We start from the raw sequence: 23748 nt of genomic DNA, 5'->3' as shown, positions 1-23748 counted from the left end.
AACACGCGATTTGCCGTTTAATTTCTCTGTCCTCCGATGTGATCGCACATCGGAGGACAGAGAAATGTGGTCCCCGATGGCCCCCAATAGCCCCCCAATACTCACCTATCTCCCTCGGTGCTCCTCGTGTCTCCCCATGGGCGCCGCCATCTTTTTTCCGGGAAAAAATGGCGGGCGCACGCGCAGTGCGCCCGCCGCCCGGCACCCGGAAGATCTTTGGGGTCTCGGCTGCCGGGGGTAGCCGAGACCCCAAAGAACATGATCGGGGTCGGTTTGCACCGACCCCTGCTTTGCGATCGCCGGTAATTAACAGTTTACCGGCGACCGCAAAAAAAAAAAAAAAAAAAAAGCGATCAGTTATTTCTCTGTCCTCTGATGTGATCGCACATCAGAGGACAGAGAAATAGGGGGATTCGGGGACCCTATCATACTCACCCGGGGTCCCTGGGTCCTCTTCTGTCTTCTCCTGCCAGCCGGCTTTTTCATCATGGCGGGCGCATGCGCAGTGCGCCCGCCATCTGCTGCCATCTGCCGGCCGGCAGGAGAAGACAAGTTGGGGCTAAAATTAGGGTTAGGGTTAGAGTTAGGGTTAGAGTAAGGGTTAGGGTTAGGGTTGGGGCTAAATTTAGGGTTAGGGTTAGGGCTAGGGTTAGGGTTAGGCTACTTTCACACTAGCGTTTTTTGGCTTCCGTCGCAATGCGTCGGAGAAAAAACGCATCCTGCAAAAGTGCTTGCAGGATGCGTTTTTTCTCCATTGGCTTGCATTAGCGACGCATTGCGACGGATTGCCACATGTCGCATCCGTCGTGCGACGGATGCGTCGTGCTTTGGCGGACCGTCGACACAAAAAAAAACTACATGTAACTTTTTTGTGCGACGTGTCCGCCATTTCCGACCGCGCATGCGTGGCCGGAACTCCGCCTCCCCGCACCTCACAATGGGGCAGCGGATGCGTTGAAAAAACAGCATCCGCTGCACCCGTTGTGCGGCGCTTACAACGCTAGCGTCGGTACGTCGGCCCGACACACTGCGATGGGCCGAGTACGACGCTAGTGTGAAAGTAGCCTTAGGCTTCTTTCACACTTGCGTCGGTACGGGGCGGTCGCAATGCGTCGGCCCGATGTACCGACGCACGTTGTGAAAATTGTGCACAACGTGGGCAGCGGATGCAGTTTTTCAACGCATCCGCTGCCCAGTCTATGTCCTGGGGAGGAGGGGGCAGAGTTACGGCCACGCATGCGCGGAAATGGCGGACGCGACGTACAAAAAAAAGGTTACATTGAACTTTTTTTGTGACGACGGGGGCTAAAGTTATGGTTAGGGTTGGGGCTAAAGTTAGGGTTGGGGCTAAAGTTAGGGTTGGGGCTAAAGTTAGGGTTAGAGTTGGGATTAGGGTTTGGATTAGGGTTGGGATTAGTGTTACGTTTGGGATTAGGGTTGGGATTAGGGTTAGGGTTGGGATTAGGGGTGTGTTGGATTTAGGGTTTTGATTAGGGTTATGGTTAGGGTTGAGATTAGGGCTGTTTTGGGGTTAGGGTTGTGATTATCGTTAGGGTTGTGATTAGGATTATGGATCGGGTTGAGATTAGGGTTAGGAGTGTGTTGGGGTTAGGGTTGGAGTTAGAATTGGGGGGTTTCCACTGTTTAGGTACATCAGGGGGTCTCCAAACACGACAGCCAATTTTGCGCTAAAAAAGTCAAATGGTACTCCCTCCCTTCTGAGCTCTGCCGTGCGCCCAAACAGTGGTTTACCCCCACATATGGGGCATCAGCGTACTCGGGATAAATTGGACAACAACTTTTGGTGTCCAATTTCTCCTGTTACCCTTGTGAAAATAAAAACTTGGGGGCTAAAAATCTTTTTTTGTTGGAAAAAAAAATATTTTTTTATTTTCACTACTCTGAAAGCTCAAGTGCTTCACAGAAGTTTATAATGCAGAGTAGTGAAAATAAAAAATATTTTTTTTTCCAACAAAAAAGATTTTTAGCCCCCAAGTTTTTATTTTCACAAGGGTAACAGGAGAAATTGGACCCCAAAAGTTGTTGTCCAATTTATCCCGAGTACGCTGATGCCCCATATGTGGGGGTAAACCACTGTTTGGGCACACGGCAGAGCTCAGAAGGGAGGGAGTACCATTTGACTTTTTTAGCGCAAAATTGGCTGTCGTGTTTGGAGACCCCCTGATGTACCTAAACAGTAGAAACCCCCACAAGTGACCAAATTTTGGAAACTAGACCCCCTAAGGAACTTATCTAGATATGTGGTGAGAACTTTGAAAGCTCAAGTGCTTCACAGAAGTTTATAATGCAAAGTTCTCACCACATATCTAGATAAGTTCCTTAGGGGGTCTAGTTTCCAAAATTTGGTCACTTGTGGGGGTTTCTACTGTTTAGGTACATTAGGGGTCTGCAAACGCAACATAACGCCCGCAGACAATTCTATCAAAGTCTGCATTCCAAAATGGCGCTCCTTCCCTTCCGAGCTCTGCCGTGCGCCCAAACAGTGGTTTACCCCCACATATGGGGTACCAGCATACTCAGGACAAATTGGACAACAACTTTTGGGGTCCAATTTCTCTTGTTACCCTTGTGAAAATAAAAATTTGGGGGCTAAAAAAATCTTTTTTGTGGGAAAAAAAATATTTTTTATTTTCACTACTCTGCATTATAAACTTCTGTGAAGCACTTGGGCATTCAAAGTTCTCACCACATATCTAGATAAGTTCCTTGGGGGGTCTATTTTCCAAAATGGGGTCACTTGTTGGGGGTTTCTACTGTTTAGGTACATTAGGGGTCTGCAAACGCAACATAACGCCCGCAGACAATTCTATCAAAGTCTGCATTCCAAAATGGCGCTCCTTCCCTTCCGAGCTCTGCCGTGCGCCCAAACAGTGGTTTACCCCCACATATGGGGTACCAGCATACTCAGGACAAATTAGACAACAACTTTTGGGGTCCAATTTCTCTTGTTACCCTTGTGAAAATAAAAACTTGGGGGCTAAAAAATCTTTATTGTTAAAAAATATATATTTTTTATTTTCACGACTCTGCATTATAAACTTCTGTGATGCACTTGGGCATTCAAAGTTCTCACTACACATCTAGATAAGTTCCATGGGGGGTCTAGTTTCCAAAATGGGGTCACTTTTGGGGGGTTTCTACTGTTTAGGCACATCAGGGGCTCTCCAAACGCGACATGGCGTCCGATCTCAATTCCAGCCAATTCTGCATTGAAACAGTCAAACGGTGCTCCTTCACTTCCAAGCTCTGCGGTGCGCCCAAACAGTGGTTTACCTCCACATATGGGGTATCGGCGTACTCAGGAAAAATTGCACAACAAAATTTGTGGTTAAATTTCTGTTTTTACACTTGTGAAAATTAAAAAAAAATGGTTCTGAAGTAAAATGTTTGCAAAAAAAAGTTAAATGTTCATTTTTTTCTTCCACATTGTTTTAGTTCCTGTGAAGTACGTAAAGGGTTAATAAACTTCTTGAATGTGGTTTTGAGCAGCTTGAGGGGTGCAGTTTTTAGAATGGTGTCACACTTGGTTATTTTCTATCATATAGACCCCTCAAAATGACTTCAAAGGTGATGTGGTCCCTAAAAAAAACATGGTGTTGTAAAAATGAGAAATTGCTGGTCAACTTTTAACCCTTATAACTCCCTAACAAAAAAAAAAATTGTTTCCAAAATTGTGCTGATGTAAAGTAGACATGTGAGAAATGTTATTTATTAACTATTTTTAGTGACATATCTCTCTGATTTAAGGGCATAAAAATACAAAGTTTGAAAATTGCAAAATTTTAAAAATTTTCGCCATATTTCCATTTTTTTCATAAATAATCGCAAGTAATATCGAAGAAATGTTACCACTAACTTGAAGTACAACATGTCACGAAAAAACAATCTCAGAATCAGCGGGATCCGATAAAGCGTTCCAGAGTTATAACCTCATAAAGTGACAGTGGTCAGAATTGTAAAAATTGGCTCGGTCATTAAGTACCAAATTGGCTCTGTCACTAAGGGGTTAAAATTAACTTTTGTTTGTGGGAAAAACCTTTTAAGCTGTAACTGCTGTATTAGAACTTCTCACTACAGTAAAGTTTCTGTATTGATTATAAGATCACCTTTAAATCAAATTATTATGCTAAACATATTTTTAGTGTTTTTTTTTTCCATGTCACTATATCTGTATCAAAAGAGAAATTGAGCAGTTCTGATATCGGCCACTGAGCCTCCTGATAAGCTGACCCTTCCTGTGCTGCAGAGATCACTTGTAGTACTCCTCTTATTATCAGCACAGTAGGATTACAATGGAAGACCTTATAAAGGTTCACATCACTCACAATAGGAGATGCTCACAGGTCACCTCCATTCTTCTACAAAGAGCCTTCTGTACAGAGCAGAGAATGCCTAGAAAACTCTCCCACAGAATCCAGTGGACATCTCCAACCTATTGCTTACTACGGTCCATGAAGCTGCTGTAAAGCATAATGGCTCAGGAAAGTGCATATGTGTTATGAATGGGTAGAGGGGCTAAATCAAAGCAAACCCCACTGGCAGTGACTTATCTCTGGTGAGAACAAATGATTCCAGCATGACACCGTCAACGTAACCAAGCATTATTTCCCGTGACAGATGTTTTGTGGTACAGTTGGTACACCCTCATGCATTTTAGAAGCTCACTGCTCCCGCTAGAATCAGATGTTTGGTCGATATATCTAAAGTGGTTGTCTAGGTTTAAAATACCGTTGACCTATCCATCCTCAGGACAGGTGATTAATATCAGATAGGTTGGGGTCCGAAACCCAGAACACCTACTGATAGCTCCGCTGGATGGAAACATTGAACAGACCTGAGCAGCACAGTTTTGTTCAATGTGTAGAGGTTGCTGCATGGTACTGCAGATCAGAAGAAAATAGTAGCTGACCTGCAGTTTTCGGCAGCATCCTCTGCAAAATCAGCAGAGTGGTACTGTTCAGCTGTGATTAATGGACCTAAAACCAAGGTATCGACCGGGGTGTCAAGTATTGGGCCCCCAAAGACCTGATATTGATGACCAAATCTAAGGATGGTTAATCAATATTATACACCTCTTTAAAGCAACTTACAACCTAACAAGCCCAACCACCTCTCTATTTCCAAATTTAAAAAATATATATATATTTAAGCCTTGCAATGCACTCTATTATGCATTCAATTTTTGATACTTCAAATAGAGACACAAGCTAGAGTAATAAAACAGGATGAGTTATCAAAGCTTATGAATGGGACATTATACTATATGAATATTGGTAGTGCTGCATACCTTTATTTTAATATACCGTGACATACTCACCTGCTCCCGGCGCGGTCCCTGGCAGCGTCTCACTGTCAGATGGTCTCCGGGAGCCGGCGGCATCTTCCTGTTTTCAGCGGTCACGTGGTACCGCTCATTAAAGTAATGAATATGGACGCATATTCTTTACTTTAATGAGCGGCATGTGGCGCTGCCAGGGACCGTGCCGGGAGCAGGTGAGTATATCGGGGGAGGTGAGCATGCATTGCGCGATAGTCACCTTCCTCGGTCCACCGCTGCGCGCTGCTCTGTCTTCCGTCCTCTGGCTGTGACTGTTCAGGTCAGAGGGCGCGATGACGCGATTACTGTGCGCGCCGCCCTCTGCCTGAATAGTCAGTGCAGAGGATGGAAGACAGAGCAGCGCGCAGCGGTGGAAGGAGGAAGGTTACTATCGCAAGTGCCGGGGGCCTGAGCGAAGAGAGGTGAGTATGTGATTGTTTTCATTTTAATCGCAGCAACAGCATATGGGGCAAATGTGTGGAGCATTGTATGGTGCCACAATGTATGGAGCATCGTATGGGGCCACAATATATGGAGCATTGTATGGGGCCACAATGTATGGAGCATCGTATGGGGCCACAATGTATGGAGCATCGTATGGGGCCACAATATATGGAGCACTGTATGGTGCCACAATGTATGGAGCATCATATGGGGCCACAATATATGGAGCATCATATGGGGCCACAATATATGGAGCATCGTATGGTGCCACAATGTATGAAGCATCGTATGGGGCCACAATATATGGAGCATTGTATGGGGCCACAATGTATGGAGCATCATATGGGGCCACAATATATGGAGCATCATATGGGGCCACAATATATGGAGCATTGGATGGTGCCACAATGTATGGAGCATCGTATGGGGCCACAATATATGGAGCATTGTATGGTGCCACAATGTATGGAGCATCATATGGGGCCACAATATATGGAGCATCATATGGGGCCACAATATATGGAGCATCGTATGGTGCCACAATGTATGGAGCATGGTATGGGGCCATAATGTATGGAGCATCATATGGGGCCACAATGTATGGAGCATCATATATTGGGCCACAATGTATGAAGCATCGTATTGGGGCCACAATGTATGGAGCATCTTATGGGGCCACAATGTATGGAGCATCTTATGGGGCCACAATGTGTGGAGTATCTCTTGGGGTATAATGTGTGCAGCATCTTATGGGGCATAATGTGTGGAGCATCTTATGGGGCATAATATGTGGAGCACCTTATGGGACCATCAACCTTTATACAGCATTATATGGGGCATATTTTAATATAGAGCATTATATGGGGCGTATTTTAATATGGAGCATTATATGGGGTGTTTCACAATATTTTAGGAATCATTTTTTTGGAAGTGTCTAATATAAGAACCTGGGCTATCTTCATACATTGAGTGCAGGAATTTAGCAGTAACATCTCCTACAGACTGTGAACTGCAGTCGGCCGATAACGTCTGCGCTTGTGGACAAGCAGCATTGTTCAAGTCAGTTACATTTCCTACTGATCAAAAGTAGATAACGTGCTGTATCCCATAAACTAATGTTTTTATGACCCTAAGCCTCAATTACAATAGTTGTTTGAATAAACTGACAAATATAAAAAAAAGATGAATCTGATTGGTAATTGCATTCTAACTTATTCTAACTTATAATAATATTGTTACGTTTTATTATCTCTGGAATCCGTGGAAAACAAGAGGGACCAATTCTATCAAATGGATTGGCTATAGAGCAAATAACTGTGCAAATAAGATGAGAATCAGCACACATTCACACATCAGTTTGGACAGCATTTTACATCAGTATTTATAAGCCAAATTCAGGAGTGAAACTGTCAGAGAAAAAGTGTAACAAAAATATCTGCACCATTTCGGTATTTCTGACCCACTCCTGGTTTTAGCTTAGGGTGCTCTCGCACTGCACTCAGGCACGGCAGAGCGAACGTCAGCTCTGTCGCACATCATTTTCGGGAGTGTATGCCTACTGGAGGCGGACACTTAGGCGCAGTCTACTACCACCACTCAACGGGTGCCTGACCGCACTGTGAAAGCATCCTTACAAAATACTGAAGTGAAATACTGCCATGTGAACAAGGTTGGAGGAGTAACTTCAAAGGGTAATTTCAGACATCAACTAAAAATGAGGCTTCTATTTTGAGTCCTAGGGCACTACAGATTTTACTTACCTGATATTGTTACATATATATCCTACCTTTTAAACCAACATAAAAAATACTCAAACTGGAAAATGCATTTCCTATACAAACTTAGAAGTGGCATACAGTGGCAGTGCTGCTTGGTCAAACTGCCATCAATGTAAACAATAATTCAATATATTACTAGTAGGTAGAATTTACTTCCACTAATCAATAGAGCATTCAATCCATCTTACAATTGTTCAAACTATACCACTATCACGTACAAGTGTCCAACGTGCCTATTAAGTGTGTAAAAGTGCCCATACACAGAAGATGAATGCCAAAATCAACCTGCTGATTTCAGCACAACAAGCTGACCATCTAATACGGATGGCGATTCTTCAACTCCCACAACAGCAGATGACAGACGAACGAGAAGATGTTGGGCATGTTGATCTTCAACATGCTCAATCCGTCCATTCTTATGCGAGACAGGCTTCCACAGGTGACTGGCAGCAGTTCACTCCACTTTCCCCATGCATACTCAGCTGGGGAACAGCTAACTAGAGTGTATGACCATCTTAATAATCATCCTGAATGATCTTGTGAGCCAACATGCTGCACTATTAAACTTTTCTGAAAAAAAGGAAGTGGGTTTGTCTAGCTTGATTCAAATTGGTTAAAATTAGCACTTTATTTCAAACATTTATCCATTTACATTTATGGATCAAGCTGGACGAGCCCAACTCCTTTTCCAATTAATCACCGCCTTCCAACATCTTCTGCTCCAAGCTTTCCAAAATCCAAAGATGAAAACATATGTGATCTGGCGATTTCCCTTTTCACTATTTGGCCACGCTCACACATTCAGTATTTGGTCAGTATTTTACATCAGTACTTGTAAGCCAAAATCATAGTAGAAACACATCACCACGTCTGTATTTATCACTCACTCCAGATTTTGGCTTACAAATACTGATGTAAAATACTGACTAAATACTGAACGCGTGACCGTGGCCTTAAACTTATGTAAAATCTGAATCTCAGACAACTGTAGTCAACATTCTAGAAAAAATAATTGGGGGGTGATCATTTATATAAACCAATAACTGGGGAGGACAATGAAACACATATATAACTAAGCATAACTTAGTGCTTCACATTATTACGGTATTTGTTATGAATCAGAAGCCTTCTGTTATGTAGAATTGAATAAACAACATCGCGGATAGTATCCCTACAGTAGAACATGGTTTGATGCTCACGCTGCATTCTGTGATGTAGGTGGCCAGGTCTTGCTCCAGGAGAGATCTTTGTGTTTCAGATGCTTTTAATTCAACTTCTTTTTGGCTGAGTACAGCCTCCACCTCAGAAACCCGACGATGTAGTCGAGTCATTTCTTGCTCCATCTGTAACATACATAAAAATGCAAAGGATTTACACAGCTGACGGTAGGCAAATCCGTCTAAGAATAAGAACTATTTACTGCCACAAATAGTGCCCAAATTAGCCACAGCGAGCTCACTTCTTCTAATGGTGAGCTCACAAAGTCATCCACAGGCTGGCTGGTCACATTTACACGCAGTCCAATGAAAAAGCCCACAGCGTACAGCTTTCCGGTAAGATAGTCATTTTCACCTGCTTATGTCCCGTCAGTATTATCCCAAATCCAGATCTGGAGAGAAGATGGTTTGCCTCATCATTATCACATATATTGTGAATAAAAAAAAATATGGGTCCTTCAGAAAGTGTCCAGTATAAAGGAATAATCACATTCCAGCCATTTTCCTTGGGCAAGACCATCGGTTGCATACAAAAGTTAATATAATATGATTTACATGAGTATAGAAGGAAGGTCTACTTTTTTGAAAACACCACATAAGTATCAGATTAATCGATCCGTTGACGTAGTCAGCTGTCCTTGTCTCCCACACAAGACGGTTCTCTCCTACACTTGGCGTAAGGTGGGAGATCCAGTGTAGTCAGTCGAGACTTGAAAGACTAAAAGGACTGTTAATCTGTGAGAACATCTGTATGACGGACGCTTGTCGCTCAAGTGCTCTATGACCCAAAAGATAAAACCACTCTCTTGATCCCCAGGAACGCACTGGAAGTAAATTTCTGCTGCAAACAGGGAGGCCAAGTGTTGATTTAAATACCTTGTGGCATTTGTCCTGTGTGTCCTGCAGCTCTTTGCTCTTGTGAAATAACTTCTTCTCCATGGAGCTTGCCTTGGCTGGAGAGTCCAAGCCAGAAACAATGGACCTGAATAACAGATGATAGAACATTGTAAAAAGAAAGCCTAAATACATACGTATGCGTACGATATTTATCTCCACAAACCAACATTTGGTCATTGAATACCATTTAAGAGGTGACATTGCCTTTCAGTCTAGTCATTGAAGGGCATTTCTTAATTCACGTGAATAACCCTCGTCATACATCTCCTGCTAACATCTCATTCCCCTACCACTCATACACCTTCAGTAATCATCTGCCGCACATAGAAATGACAAAAGCAACCACTGCCAGCGTCATCCTCCATCAATTACTCATGTCTCGGATGCACAAATCTGGGTCATCATGACATCACATTGCCTTCCATATGATGCAAGAATAATTTATAATTCCTTCCCCCTACCTAGAGTAATATCACGTAAGTGCACTCAACAATAAAGTACCCGTGTCCAGCAGCATGCAAGAAGTGGAAGGGTTGCTAAAAGCCAAAATCTCTGGCATTAATCAAATAGCCATAAATTACATTAATGATCACAGATTGTCTAGGACTTCCTGTTATGATCGCGACACTCCTACCGGGGGCTTACTGAAAAAAGATCACCAAAGCAATGTTGGAAATTCTAACCTATAAGAATAACTAAAAACAAGAAAAGAAAACAGAGGGATTTAGATTATGAGCCCCAATGGGGACAGTGAGTGGTGATAATGTCTATATAGTGCTGCAATATATGTTGGCGCTATATGGAATACCATAGTACATAAAAATAAATTGTTCACTACTTGATCAAAATTAGCTACTACTACTATATGTTAGCTGGCCAGCCAATGGGCCTATCATACAGAAACGGTGATTTCTTTTTATCTAATTTTATTTTTTAAGTAAAACATGATGTGTATTACCCATATAAGCAAGTAAGATTATGGAAATGATCCAACATCATTGATGAGCCTATTAGGCCCGCACCTAAAGATTTAGACAATTTGGGGATTTTTAGTTGCAACAAGCCCCAAAAGGCTACAAATCTGGGCCATACAGCAACGACTCTTTATGCTGCCTATACAAAATATAATAAAAATGATTAAAGCACTAAAATTGTCATTTAGAAAAGCCTTACACAGTAATGACTAATAAAATGTATATTAATAGTTCAGACTTGGTCACCAGACATGAGAGACGATTTTAAAAGCCAAAAATCATGCACAACAAATACAGTGCAAAACCAAATTCCAATATTGGGATAGAGCAGGCCTCTGTGCCATTATACAGGATTATTTGCAAAAGCTTCAAATATTGGGTCAGGCAAGAAAAAAAAAAAATCTGTGCCATCCATCTCCAAGACTCCTCTCAAAATAGAAGGGTAATTTCGAATGGAGCTCACGAATACATAAACGGCGATTGCATAACAGCAGCCAGGTTATTAAAGTGCTCCCGATACAATGTAGATGTGTCACACTTCCACTGCTGCAGGAACTATGCAGATAAATGTGCTTCTATGGAATATCAAAGACTCTTCGGAGAAGCCTGGCGTCCTTTCATCTTAAAGGTGTTACATCCTGAATATTGAAGGATTACCACCACGGCTTCAGCACATCCACCAGGACCTGACTCTTTCCTCCTGACATATTTACCAGGGTCAGACTGTGAAACGGCGGATCCACCCTTTCTAGCCAAAGTTTGGAGAAAGCATTCCCATTTTATTAATGAAATAAATGTATAGACGTTAAGTACTTTAATGCTGGTCCAGAAAACCTCTGCAAAACCCAGTGTGATGTGCCAGCAGGTCACCAGCCAGGCTATATGGATATATTCATTTATACCATAGCCTGTTGATTTTAGATGTTCTTTTCAAGCCTAATTACATCTCATTCTAGAAGGTATCAGAATAGACTTGGATCCAGCAGGCAATCACATTGGGTAAGGTAGCCTTTAATACGGACTGATCAGTAGGTACATGAGAAAACAAGAAACCATGGAGATGTATATGTCTTCATGTCAGCAGGAGTAGTGTGATGCAGATAGCATACAAACAGCACTGCAGGTCACAGGAACCTGCATTCTCCGGCCAAGTCAGGACAGTCACACATTCGTTGTACTTACTCAGATTTGGTGAATGCGCCAAGAGCCTTGATGTATGAAAAGCCCACAAACGGCAGCCCTTCACCCGAGAAACCTGCAGCGCTCAAGTGGCCCGAAGAGGGTAAAGCCCGTAAATTCTTCTCCGGTTCGTCAAAATTTGAGGTGTCATCTTCAGACTTTAATGTAGGAACGAATGGAGGAGGAGCTGGTCAGAATGAGAGAAATGAGGATTACAACCCAAGAACCCGCTTCATTAGCTGCACCAGCACTGCAGCTTGTGCTCTCTCAGGAACTGGCAGACTGAGTCACTGCTATGAAATCTATTACAGCAACACGATATTAACCCCTCCGTCCCCTCCGAGCAAGAACAGCCCCCTTTTCTCCAAGATTACTAGAGTTCCGAGATCATTTCACCTGATAGAACAAGTAGCCATCAATGATGGTCAATGCCACCCTTCAGGCGCGCAGTTACAAGGATGTTTGCCCTGCTTTCTCATTACACTCAACCATCATGCTGATGTGACGACGGTGTCTGTGTAAGAGGCAAGCTAAAATATTCAGAGGATGTGCAAGTAGACGGATGCCGGGGGAATGGCTCAAACCTTTCTAGTTCACAGCGGCTTTGAAATGCATGGCTAGCTGGAGCCGTCTTCTGAAGGGGCATTATTGATACAGAAATGTGCTGCCCTTCTCAACAGTCCATCAGGCAGCTACTGAGATAGCAGGCATTGTGATATTGAAGATCCTCCCGGTTCCAATACTGTTACCATGGATCCAGAATAAATCTCCTCTGGGCCAATAGGATATGGGAAAGGAAAAAAAATATCCCACTCTACTGTCATCGAGCAGTGTATTCCAAAGCAAGCAGTTCGAGAAAAAAAGCATATGTGGCACATGAGCGATACAGTAATTCAGCTGTGCAAACTGCCAGCATGACTGCAATATCACAGACTGCCCAATCTGCCTAAATAATGCAATTAGGGGTGAATTATTTCATACACATAGCAGACACTTCTTGCCAGTTCACAGGGCGGCTTAGGATACTGCCTGGTTTGCAGATTTCTTTTTTCCTAGGGTCACACAGGCCGTGGAATGCAGCATCTCATTTCTGCACAGTGAGCAGGAACAATGAGGGCGAGGGGCAGCCAAACGGGTCAATTTAAATTACAATGAGGCCACTGGTTGCCAAACAGCCTCCTATACTTACACATCTCACGCCCACCGCAGTGCAAACCTAAAATTAGTTACATGAGGAACGCATCTAACGAGTATGGATGCGGGCGATTGGAAAAATACAGATTTACTACCGGGACTAATGACGATTGTGATCCTAGGTGGAAGCAGCTAAGAAGGGGGATGGTGTGGCCCTGATCAATAAAAAAAGAATTGACTAAAAATCAAACAAATTGAAAAAATGAAACCGTATATATACTTGTGTGCACAGACACCTTTGATTTCATGTGCGGATCTGCCATCCAATGAGGAGCTGAGGACTCGCACAATTATATATTTATTTCCACCTACACACTGAAGCAGGCCTTGATATTTGCAGGTGTCAAAGCTACAAGATACCGTACAATCAGCACAAACCAGGAATGTATTATATTCGAAGGCTTCTCATAAAAATGCAGTCATTTTCTCCTAGGCCTTCAGAAAGCCTTACACTGCAGTGCAGGGACAGATCACTTTCCACATTGGTCTGCCCATAGTTTGCAGGAGCTTACTGGTGCATGTTGCCCATGCTGGACAACTTCAGTCCAGGGTCAGCGCTAGCATTCAGGTCCAGATCTATAGGTGGAGGCCAGCACCATACCGTAGCGGAGGATTAATGCTGTGCTAGGTATACCCACTGTGGGGAATGGCTAGAAGAGGTGGCGCTATGGTGCATAAGGCAAGTGAATAGGAAATAGGTGTATTAAGAAGCCCTCCTCCCAGCAACGGTTTCATCTCTTCATATATTGCAATCATCATATTATATGTCACTGTGTACTTACAATTGCTCATTTTGCCTTTCTACCCGAAGTCTTCTCTTATCCATTAGATCTATGACTTCACGTGATTAAAAAAGGACTAGCTGAATCCTTTTAACCCCTTAGTGACAGGGCCACACTTTTTAAATCTGATCCGTGTCACTTTATGTGGTAATAACTTTGAAATTCTTCAATAAATCCCAGTGATCTTGAGATTGTTTTTTCGTGGCACATTATAATTTATAATAATGGTAAATAAAGGTCGATATGTTTTGAGTTTATTTATAAAGAAAAAATGACAAAAATGTAAATAAAATAAAAAAATGTGCAATTTTCAAACTTTGAATGATTATCCTTTTAATTTAGATATTCATACCAGAGAAACATTAATAAATACCATTTCCCTCATGTCTGCTTTACAACAGCACAATTTGTAAAATGTTATTTTATTTTGTTAGCGTTTAAGAGGTTTAAAAATGTAGCAGTAATTTTTCATGGAAATTTACAACATTAATTTTTTTTAGGGACCTATCCAGGTTTGAAGTGACTTTGAGGGTCCTATATATTGAAAAAACCCCAAAAGTGATACCATTTTAAAAACTGCACCCCTCGACATATTGAAAACTGTGATTAGGCAGTTTATTAACCCTTCAACTGATATTCAGGAATGAATGCAAAGTGACATAACAGAAACGAAAATGTGTCTTTTTACCACCTAAATGTTGCTAACTTCTGAGCAGGCCACTGTAGCCGGCAGACTCTAAGGCCGCGAATTGCCATGGCAAACATCAGGGCCAGAAAATCATGATCTCTGGGTGTTAAATAGGAAGCCCCCACACTCTGTTAACCATTTATATAATGTAGTCACTTGACAGCAGCATCTAATGGGTTAAACAGATTTGGACGGTGAAAACACAGATCGTGGCTGATGCAGCAAGTTGTCAGCTATAGTGTCCAGCCGACAGCTGCTGGATTGTCACCTGTATGGGGAGGCCATTCTCTTATATCTCACGTCAGTAAAAAGACGTATTGGCTGTCATGAAGGGCTTAAACTGTATGTGGAAACAGGAAGTCAATTTTCCCTGCGTGAGTCCTGAGTCACTGCAAAAGTTACTAGCTACTAGCGGGGAGGGGGGGGGACTGGAGCTGACCAGAGGAATGATAAATGCAGGGAAAAGAGACTTCCTGTTTCCACATTGAGCAGAGAATAGAGAAGAATTAGCTGGACAACAGGACAAAATGAGCAATTGTAAGTACACAGTGCTATATGATGACTATGATATATTGATGATAAAAGATTTGATGTGGATTTTAGACAGGGTACCTGGTGCTGAGGGCATTATATAACAATTGACCCCTTCACGACATGCGCCGTATTAGTACGGCGCATGTCATGTCTCCCTCTTTGATGTGGGCTCCGGCGCTGAGCCCACATCAAAGTCACGACATGTCAGCTGTTTTGTACAGCTGACATGTGCGCGCAATAGCGGCAGGTGGAATCACGATCCACCCGCCGCTATTAACGAGTTAAATGCCGCTGTCAAACGCTGACAGTGGCATTTAATTGCCGCTTCCGGCCAACGGGCAGGAAATGCGCGCATCGCCGACCCCCGTCACATGATCAGGAGACAGCGATGCGTCGACATGACAACCTGAGGTCTCCTTGAGACATTTATGGCTGTTGATGCCGGCTTGCTGTGAGCGCCACCTTGTGGTCGGCGCTCATAGCAAGTCTGTAATTCAGCTACATAGTAGCGATCTGATGATCGCTGCTATGTAGCAGAGCCGATCGAGTTGTGCCAGCTTCTAGCCTTCCATGGAGGCTATTGAAGCATGGCAAAAGTAAAAAAAAGTTTTAAAAAATATGAAAAAAATAAAAAAAAAAATATATAAAAAGTTTAAATCACCCCCCTTTCGCCCCATTCAAAATAAAACAATTAAAAAAAAAAATCAAACCTACACATATTTGGTATCGCAGCGTTCATAATCGCCGGATCTATCAATTAAAAAAAAGGATTAACCTGATCGATAAATGGCGTAGCGAGAAAAAAAATTAAACACACCGGAATTACGTTTTTTTGGTCGCCGTGACATTGCATTAAAATGCAATAACGGGCGATCAAAAGAACATATCTGCACAAAAGTGGTATCATTAAGAACGTCAGCTCGGTACGCAAAAAATAAGCCCTCACCCGACCCCAGATCATGAAAAATGGAAACGCTACGGGTATCAGAAAATGGCGCAATTTTTTTTTTTTTTTTTAGCAAAGTGTGGAATTTTTCCCCACCACTTAGATAAAAAAAGAACCTATACATGTTTGGTGTCTATTAACTCATAATGACCTGGAGAATCAAAATGGCAGGTCAGTTTTAGCATTTAGTGAACCTAGCAAAAAAGCCAAACAAAAAACAAGTGTGGGATTGCACATTTTTTGCAATTTCACCACACTTGGAATTTTTTTCCCATTTTCTAGTACAAGACATGGTAAAACCAATGGTGTCGTTCAAAAGTACAACTCGTCCCACAAAAAATAAGCCCTCACATGGGCATATTGACGGAAAAATAAAAAAGTTATGGCTCTGGGAAGGAGGGGAGCGAAAAAAGAAAACGCAAAAACGAAAAAGGGCCGCGTCTTGAAGGGGTTAAAGCAAGCTTAAAAAATAATATGCAAGTCACTATCTCCAGAGTAAGGTTAAATGCAATTTGTTTAATAGATCATGTTCCATGGCTGCTTATTAGGTCAGATCCATAACAGCAACTATGTGATCTGTGACTACAGTTTAACTTCAGGAAGGCAGATATATAAAGGAAAAGCTCCAGAACTCTGGTACTATTTATGTAAAAAAAAAGCCTGCTTTTTGTGACCTGCATAGTTATTAACTGAATCAGAATCAGATAGAATGACAAGAAGAAGTCACTGATGGGGTGGAATTAGGACATATAAAAGGGGTCAAATAGTAATGAAAACACCTTTAAGCACTAAAGTCCACTGTCCAAAGAATCAGTGGAAGAGCCACTGTTGGATACTAGGGAGGTAATCTCTGGCGCATCTATATATATATATATATATATATATATATATATATATATAATTGTCTATGGTCCACTTCCGTCTGTTTGTCTGTCTGTCACGGAAATCCCGCGTCGCTGATTGGTCGCGCCCAGCCGGCTGCGACCAATCAGCGACCGGCATAGTCCGGCCGTGAATTGGCCCCTCCCTACTCCCCTCCAATCAGTGCCCACACCATACTCCCCTCCAGTCAGCGCCCACATAGCGTTTTAGCAGTCCGTTAACGCTGCCATTAACCCTGTAAGTGTGACCAACTTTTTACTATTGATGCTGCCTATGCAGCATCAATAGTAAAAACATATAATGTTAAAAATTTTAAAAATAAAATCATTATATTTTCACATTCCGGCGTCCGCAACAGCCTTTCCCGCTCCTTGCAACGCTCCGGTCCCAAGAATGCATTGCGGCAATGACCCCAGTTGACGTAGCGGTCTTGCGAGATCGCTACATCTTCACGGGTTATTGCCACAAGGCATTACTAGGAACGGAGCGTCGCGAGGAGCATCGCTAAAGGCCTGGGCTGGATGGATCCGGGGGACGCCAGAAGGTGAGTATATAACTATTTTTCATTTTAATTCTTTTTTTAACAGGGATATGATGCCCACATTGCTATATACTACGTGGGCTGTGTTATATACTGCGTGGGCTGTGTTATATACTGCGTGGGCTGTGTTATATACTGCGTGGGCTGTGTTATATACTGCGTGGGCTGTGTTATATACTGCGTGGGCTGTGTTATATACTGCGTGGGCTGTGCAATATACTACGTGGGCTGTGCTATGTACTGCGTGGGCTGTGCTATGTACTGCGTGGGCTGTGCTATATACTACGTGGGCTGTGCTATATACTGCGTGGGCTGTGTTACATACTGCGTGGGCTGTGTTACATACTGCGTGGACTGTGTTATATACAGCGTGGGCTGTGCTATATACTACGTGGCTGTGCAATATACTACGTGGCTGTGCAATATACTACGTGGCTGTGCAATATACTACATGGCTGTGCAATATACTACGTGGCTGTGCAATATACTACGTGGGCTGTGCAATATACTACGTGGGCTGTGCTATATACTACTACTACTACTACGTGGCTGTGCAATATACATGGCAGTGCTATATACTACGTGGCTGTGCTATATACTACGTGGCTGTGCAATATACTACGTGGCTGTGCTATATACTACGTGGGCTGTGTTATATGCTACGTGGGCTGTGAGACTCTTTCGCCCGGGGCCCTCAAAAACCTGGAGCCGGCCCTGGCTTCACTGATTGGTCACGCCCGGCCGGCCGCGAACAATCAGCGACAGACACAGTCCGGCAGCGAATTAGCGCATGATTTGAACCACGCTTCACTAATTGGTCACGCCCGGCCAGCCGAATCCTGGGTATTCATTGTGGATCGCCCCCATGGGGCCGTGGGGTACTTGGTACCGGGTCCTGCGGTTCACAAGGGGATGTCACGGTGGCTGACCTGGTCCGTGGCCCTGGGACGTCCGTGTAAAAGGGAAAGGTCTTTAAAGGGATTAAGTTTGTGTTCGTGACGCCACCTATGGGATTCGGTCAGGGTGACCGACGCTGCTTTAAGGGGTCCGCTGGGGTGATGTTATGGCAGCTAGATGGTATACCTTCCCACAAGTGAAGTGTATCCCCAGGGCTTATCGGTGTGTAGATGGTGGATGGTGAGAGGCGCAGAGAAGAACGAGGACACAAGGTTGCAGTCTCTTTACCTTTACTGAAGACTTCAGCATCCACAGTCCAAAGCGCCAGATCACAGGGCAGGCAGAGTCCGGCCGGTTTGGAGGCAAGTCCAGAGTCCCCTTGTCCAGGTGGAAATCAGAAGCCTTCCCTTGCACTGTAGTGGTGTAGTTCCTTACTGCCTAAGGCTTCGCATAAGGTCCTCACAGATGTAATGTCTTTCTCTCTGTCCCACATATAGGATAGGACAAACCCGTATGACTGGTGACTTGAGCCTGTTTATAGGGTATCTTAGATAACCCGACTCTGTAGTTGTCACCGTGCCTCCTGGGTGTAGGGCGGACAGGTAACGTGAAATTAGCTGCCCTGCCGGTCTCTGGAGCAAAGCATAAAGGTCCTTACTCCCTCGGTGTTCCGGCTACCGGGCTTCTGCTCCTTAGAAGGAGCTCGCTGCAATACAGTTCTGCCTTTCAATGTCTCTTTCTGGGAGCTGCAGCTCTGAGGGCATGCACAGCTCCTTTGGACCCTCTGTCCACCTCAGACTCTGGTCTGGAACGTTCTAACAGAACTCCTGTCTGGAGCTCTGCCAGGAACTGAATTCCTGTCTGGAACTAACTAACTTTCCCTACAGGAACCCTATACAGGATCCATCATTGACTGGTAAGGGTTTCCTCCCCAGGACCCTCACCGATTGCCACGTGGATGGGCCTCAGCTGTACACATCGACAAAGGCACGATCTGGGGGTAAATACAATTTTGCTTCTACTGATAATCTATGGTAATTAGGATTGAGCACCCCGTCCCTTACAAGGATATGAACTTACTTTGACATGGATCTTAGAGTTGATACACTGCCTATAAGTACAGTAAAGCGAGTGAGGATCTTTTCATCTTTACTGGCAAATCAATGACAAGGAGGTTTACTGTTAACCACGTCTGAGTTTCTTGATCCTTACAAAGCAATGCTACCTAGGAAACTGCACATTTAGTGACATGACTACCACAATGACTCAGTTTTCTGCACAATCTCATGCAAGTCATTCCTGATACATTAACACTATAATGGTCAAAGACCTTTTGGTTGAAAATGACAGACACTATTTAGCAATTTTGCGTGTGGTGGTTCACCAGCATAACTATTTGTTGTGCTGCTAAAATATCTTTGTATCCTCAGTCTAGCATGTTTGTATACTTCAAGGGGGCCATAAACCACTATCAGACCCTTCTAGAAGCAGCTTATCTCCCACTGCAACAAAACATCAGACACAGAATGACTTCTGCCATTGGGGGAGACTCTACAGACCCCTATACATATTATAATTGCCCATCCTGTAGATTAAGCAGGTTCTGAACTAATGGGGATGTGTAAGACTAAACTATTGATAGAAAAATGATGATTTTCAGCTCTAATAAAAACATAAACAAATTCATGTTTTATTGGAGCTGGAAACCATTGTTCTTTCTATTGCATGCTTCACGTCTGGGTCAGGACGTTTTCCGTGCTCCTGTTCATTTCAATTGAGCTGCAAGCAGGTGAGCTGGCATTTACTTTTTGTACATCTAAACTACCGATGACCTATCTGTAAGAAGTGAATGGGAGATAAAGTGCAGTACAGGGGCGAACATGGACCGCTTGGGGCCCTTGTGCAAGAAATGCTTTAATGGCAACCAAGATTGTGTGTATATATTTTATATCTATCATAGCCTCTTCTCGTTATGTGTATTGTCGTCCCTTATTACATAGTGCCCTCTCTTGTTATGTACAGCAACAGCCCTTACTTATCGGATTCTCGTTATTTATAGCATCCTGTTCTTACCTCTGGCTAATATGGTAAAGCCTGTTCAGTCAGTTTACCATTACTTGCTATGTACTATTTTTTCTGACTTGAACGCCACGCCCTTCACCATGCTGTGATTTTAATTACATCCAAACACAGTTGGTTCCGACCTTTCTATAAATGCAGGCTTTACCATGATATTAGCCAGAGGTAAGTGTTCACACTAGGCAGTCAGGTTAGGGACCCATCCAATCTATGAGATTACCTTGACGTTGGTGGATGGTCTCACTTTTTTGGCCAAATTTTGTGCTAAGCATCTGATGTGTTTTTTTTCATACATTTCACAAGCCATTATGCCATTCACATTTCATGTATCACACATTCCCTTGCTTTAGTACAATTGAGTGCAGCCATTAATCTATTTGCTATGTAAGTTGTTTTTGGTTATGCACCAGTTCAGACTAGTTCTCCTTTCAGTCAGTTTACCATTACTTGTTATCCCCCATCCTGATATACATGTCCCCTGTCCTGCTATACATGTCCCCCCCGTCCTGCTATACATGTCCCCCGTCCTGCTTTACATGTCCCCCGTCCTGCTTTACATGTCCCCCGTCCTGCTTTACATGTCCCCCGTCCTGCTATACATGTGCCCCATCCTGCTAGGACGTGCCCCATCCTGCTAGAACGTGCCCATCCTGCTAAAACGTGCCCCATCCTGCTAGAACGTGCCACATCCTGCTATACATGTCCCCCGTCCTGCTATACATGTGCCCCATCCTGCTAGGACGTGCCCCATCCTGCTAGGACGTGCCCCATCCTGCTAAAACGTGACCCATCCTGCTAGAACGTGCCCCATCCGGCTAGAAAGTGCCCCATCCGGCTAGAAAGTGCCCCATCCTGCTATACATGTCCCCCGTCCTGCTATACTTGTGCCCCATCCTGCTAGAACGTGCCCCATCCTGCTAGAACGAGCCCCATCCTGCTAGAACGAGCCCCATCCTGCTAGAACGAGCCCCATCCTGCTAGAACGTGCCCCATCCTGCTAGAACGTGCCCCATCCTGCTAGAACGTGCCCCATCCTGCTAGAACGTGCCCCATCCTGCTAGAACGTGCCCCATCCTGCTAGAACGTGCCCCATCCTGCTAGAACGTGCCCCATCCTGCTAGAACGTGCCCCATCATGCTATAATGTGCCACATCCTCTATAATGTGCCCCATCATGCAATAATGTGGCACATCCTGCTATAATGTGCCCTTTCCTGGCATATGTGCCCCATCATCGTATATGTGCCTCATTTCTGGTATAATGTGCCCATCCAAGTATACAGTTGTGCTCAAAAGTTTACATACCCCAGGCAAAAAATTTGTCTTTCTTGGCCTTTTTTCAGAGAATATGAATGATAACACCAAAACCTTTTTTCCACTCATGGTTAGTGGTTGGGTGAAGCCATTTATTGTAAAACTACTGTGTTTTTTTTTTTTTTAAATCATAATGACAGCCCAAAACATCCAAATGACCCTGATCAAAAGTTCACATACCATGGTGATTTTCGCCTGATAACATGACCAGAAGTTGACACAAATGGGTTTGAATGGCTACTAAAGGTAACATCCTCAACTGTGACCTGTTTGCTTGTAAACAGTGTGTGTGCACAAAAACTGAGTGAGTTTCTGGGATCCAGACAGACTTATGCATCTTTCATCCAACCACTGACGTTTCTGGATTGTGAGTCATGAGGAAAGCAAAAGAATTGCCAACGGATCTACGGTAAAAGGTAGATAACCTGTATAAAAAAAGAAAGGGACACAAAAATACATCCAAGGAATTGATAATGCCAGTCAGCAGCGTTCAAACTGGGATTAACAAATGGAAAATCGGGCTCTGTCATTTTATCATTTTCACGGCTCAACGTTATAAACTTCTGTGAGCACCTGGGGGTTCAAGGTGCTCACCACACATCTAAATACATTCTTTAAGGTATCTACTTTCCAACATGGGGTCACTTGATGAGGGTTTCCACTGTTTAGGTACATCAGGGGCTCATCAAACGGGACATGACGTCCACTAATGATTCCAGGAAATTTTACATTCAAAAAGTCAAATGTTGGAACGTCCAAGTACGTCCCATGTGCAGCTTCCGGGCTGATGAGTGCAAATTTACCAGTATTTGCTGATAGTGTGCTGCATTCATCTTTCCTTCAACTTTGTTGACCACTCTCCAAATGTAACGTTTATGGATGTGGCCAAAATGTTCAGGCTTGTCTCTGTGCTGTTTTGCATATTGTATGCGAGATACTTTGTGGCATTTGCACAGTATTGGCTTTTTTCTGGTGACTCGACCATGCAGTCCATTTTTCTTCAAGTGCCTCCTTATTGTGCATCTTGAAACTGCCACACTGCTAGTGGAGCGCCCCCCAGCAGGGCAAAGGGGTACTCGGAGCCGGGCCCTTCGGTTCTCGGCGGGGATGTCACGGTGGCTGACCTGGTCCGTGGCCCTAGGGACGTCCGTTATAAATGGGGGGAAAGGTCTTTAAAGGGATAATGTTCGTGACGCCACCTGTGGTATTCGGTCAGGGTGACCGACGCTGCTTAGGGGTCCGCTGGGGATGATGTGATGGCAGCTAGATGGTATACCTTCCCACAGGTGAAGTGTATCCCCAGGGCTTCCCAGAGTGTAGATGGTGAATGGTGTGAGGCGCAGTGAATAACGAGGACACCAGGTTGCAGTCTCTTTACCTTTACTGAAGGCTTCAGTGTCCACACTCCAAGGTACAGATCACAGGGCAGGCAGAGTCCGGCCGGTCTGAAGGCAAATCCAGAGTTCCCTTATCCAGGTGAAAATCAGTAGCCTTCCTCTAGTGTCTAGGTGTTGCAGTACCTCCCTGCTGAGCTTCTCGGTAAGGTCCTCACAACTATTCTGGATGTTAAGTCTCTTTCTCTCTGTCCCCCAGATGGAATGGATAGGACAAACCCGTATGACTGATGGCCTAAGGCTTTTTACAGGGACTCTATCACGCCCCGGCCCCCACAAGTTGCCACCGTGCCTCCTGGGTATAAGGTCGGGCAGCTAACGTGGAATTAACTGTCCTGCCAGTCTCTGAAGTAAAGCGTAGAGAACCTTACTTCCTCGGTGTTCTGGCTACCGGGGTTCCTGCGCCTCAGAAGGAGGCAGCCTTTCACAGGGCAGAACTCCTTCTGGTTTCCTCTCCTTTTGCTGTGACTTCGTTTCTCACCCTCTGCAATACACCTCTCTTCTAATGTCTCTTTCTAGGATGCTGCCGCACGTGGGGCAGGCGCAGCTCCGTGGACCCTCGTCCTCCTCAGACAGCAGACTGGATCTGACTGGAACTCGCTCCAGCCAGCTTCTGCCTAACTTCCTATCCAGACCACCAGTTTTACCTAACTGTGAGGAGTGCCCTAATA

General features: G+C 44.0%; 1 protein-coding gene across 8 annotated transcripts in view; it reads right to left on the bottom strand.

Moving 5' to 3' along the window:
* CIT (citron rho-interacting serine/threonine kinase) overlaps nucleotides 1-23748 on the bottom strand; it is a 205654-nt gene that overhangs the window by 125226 nt on the left and 56680 nt on the right. For 6 of the 8 annotated variants that reach the window (XM_077294796.1, XM_077294806.1, XM_077294822.1 and 3 more), the window contains exons 10-12: nucleotides 11831-12014; nucleotides 9654-9759; nucleotides 8760-8903 (exon numbers count right to left, since the gene is read on the bottom strand). In XM_077294796.1, the coding sequence (XP_077150911.1) occupies nucleotides 8760-8903; nucleotides 9654-9759; nucleotides 11831-12014 (434 nt within the window). Of the gene's footprint in view, nucleotides 1-8759; nucleotides 8904-9019; nucleotides 9760-11830; nucleotides 12122-12223; nucleotides 12341-23748 lie in introns of those variants that run through there. The other 2 variants (XM_077294847.1, XM_077294856.1) reach the window with 2 other exon arrangements.

The sequence above is a fragment of the Ranitomeya variabilis genome, chromosome 1, assembly GCF_051348905.1.
Source record: "Ranitomeya variabilis isolate aRanVar5 chromosome 1, aRanVar5.hap1, whole genome shotgun sequence".
NCBI lineage: Eukaryota > Metazoa > Chordata > Amphibia > Anura > Dendrobatidae > Ranitomeya > Ranitomeya variabilis.
This window is presented reverse-complemented; position numbering and strand designations above follow the sequence as displayed.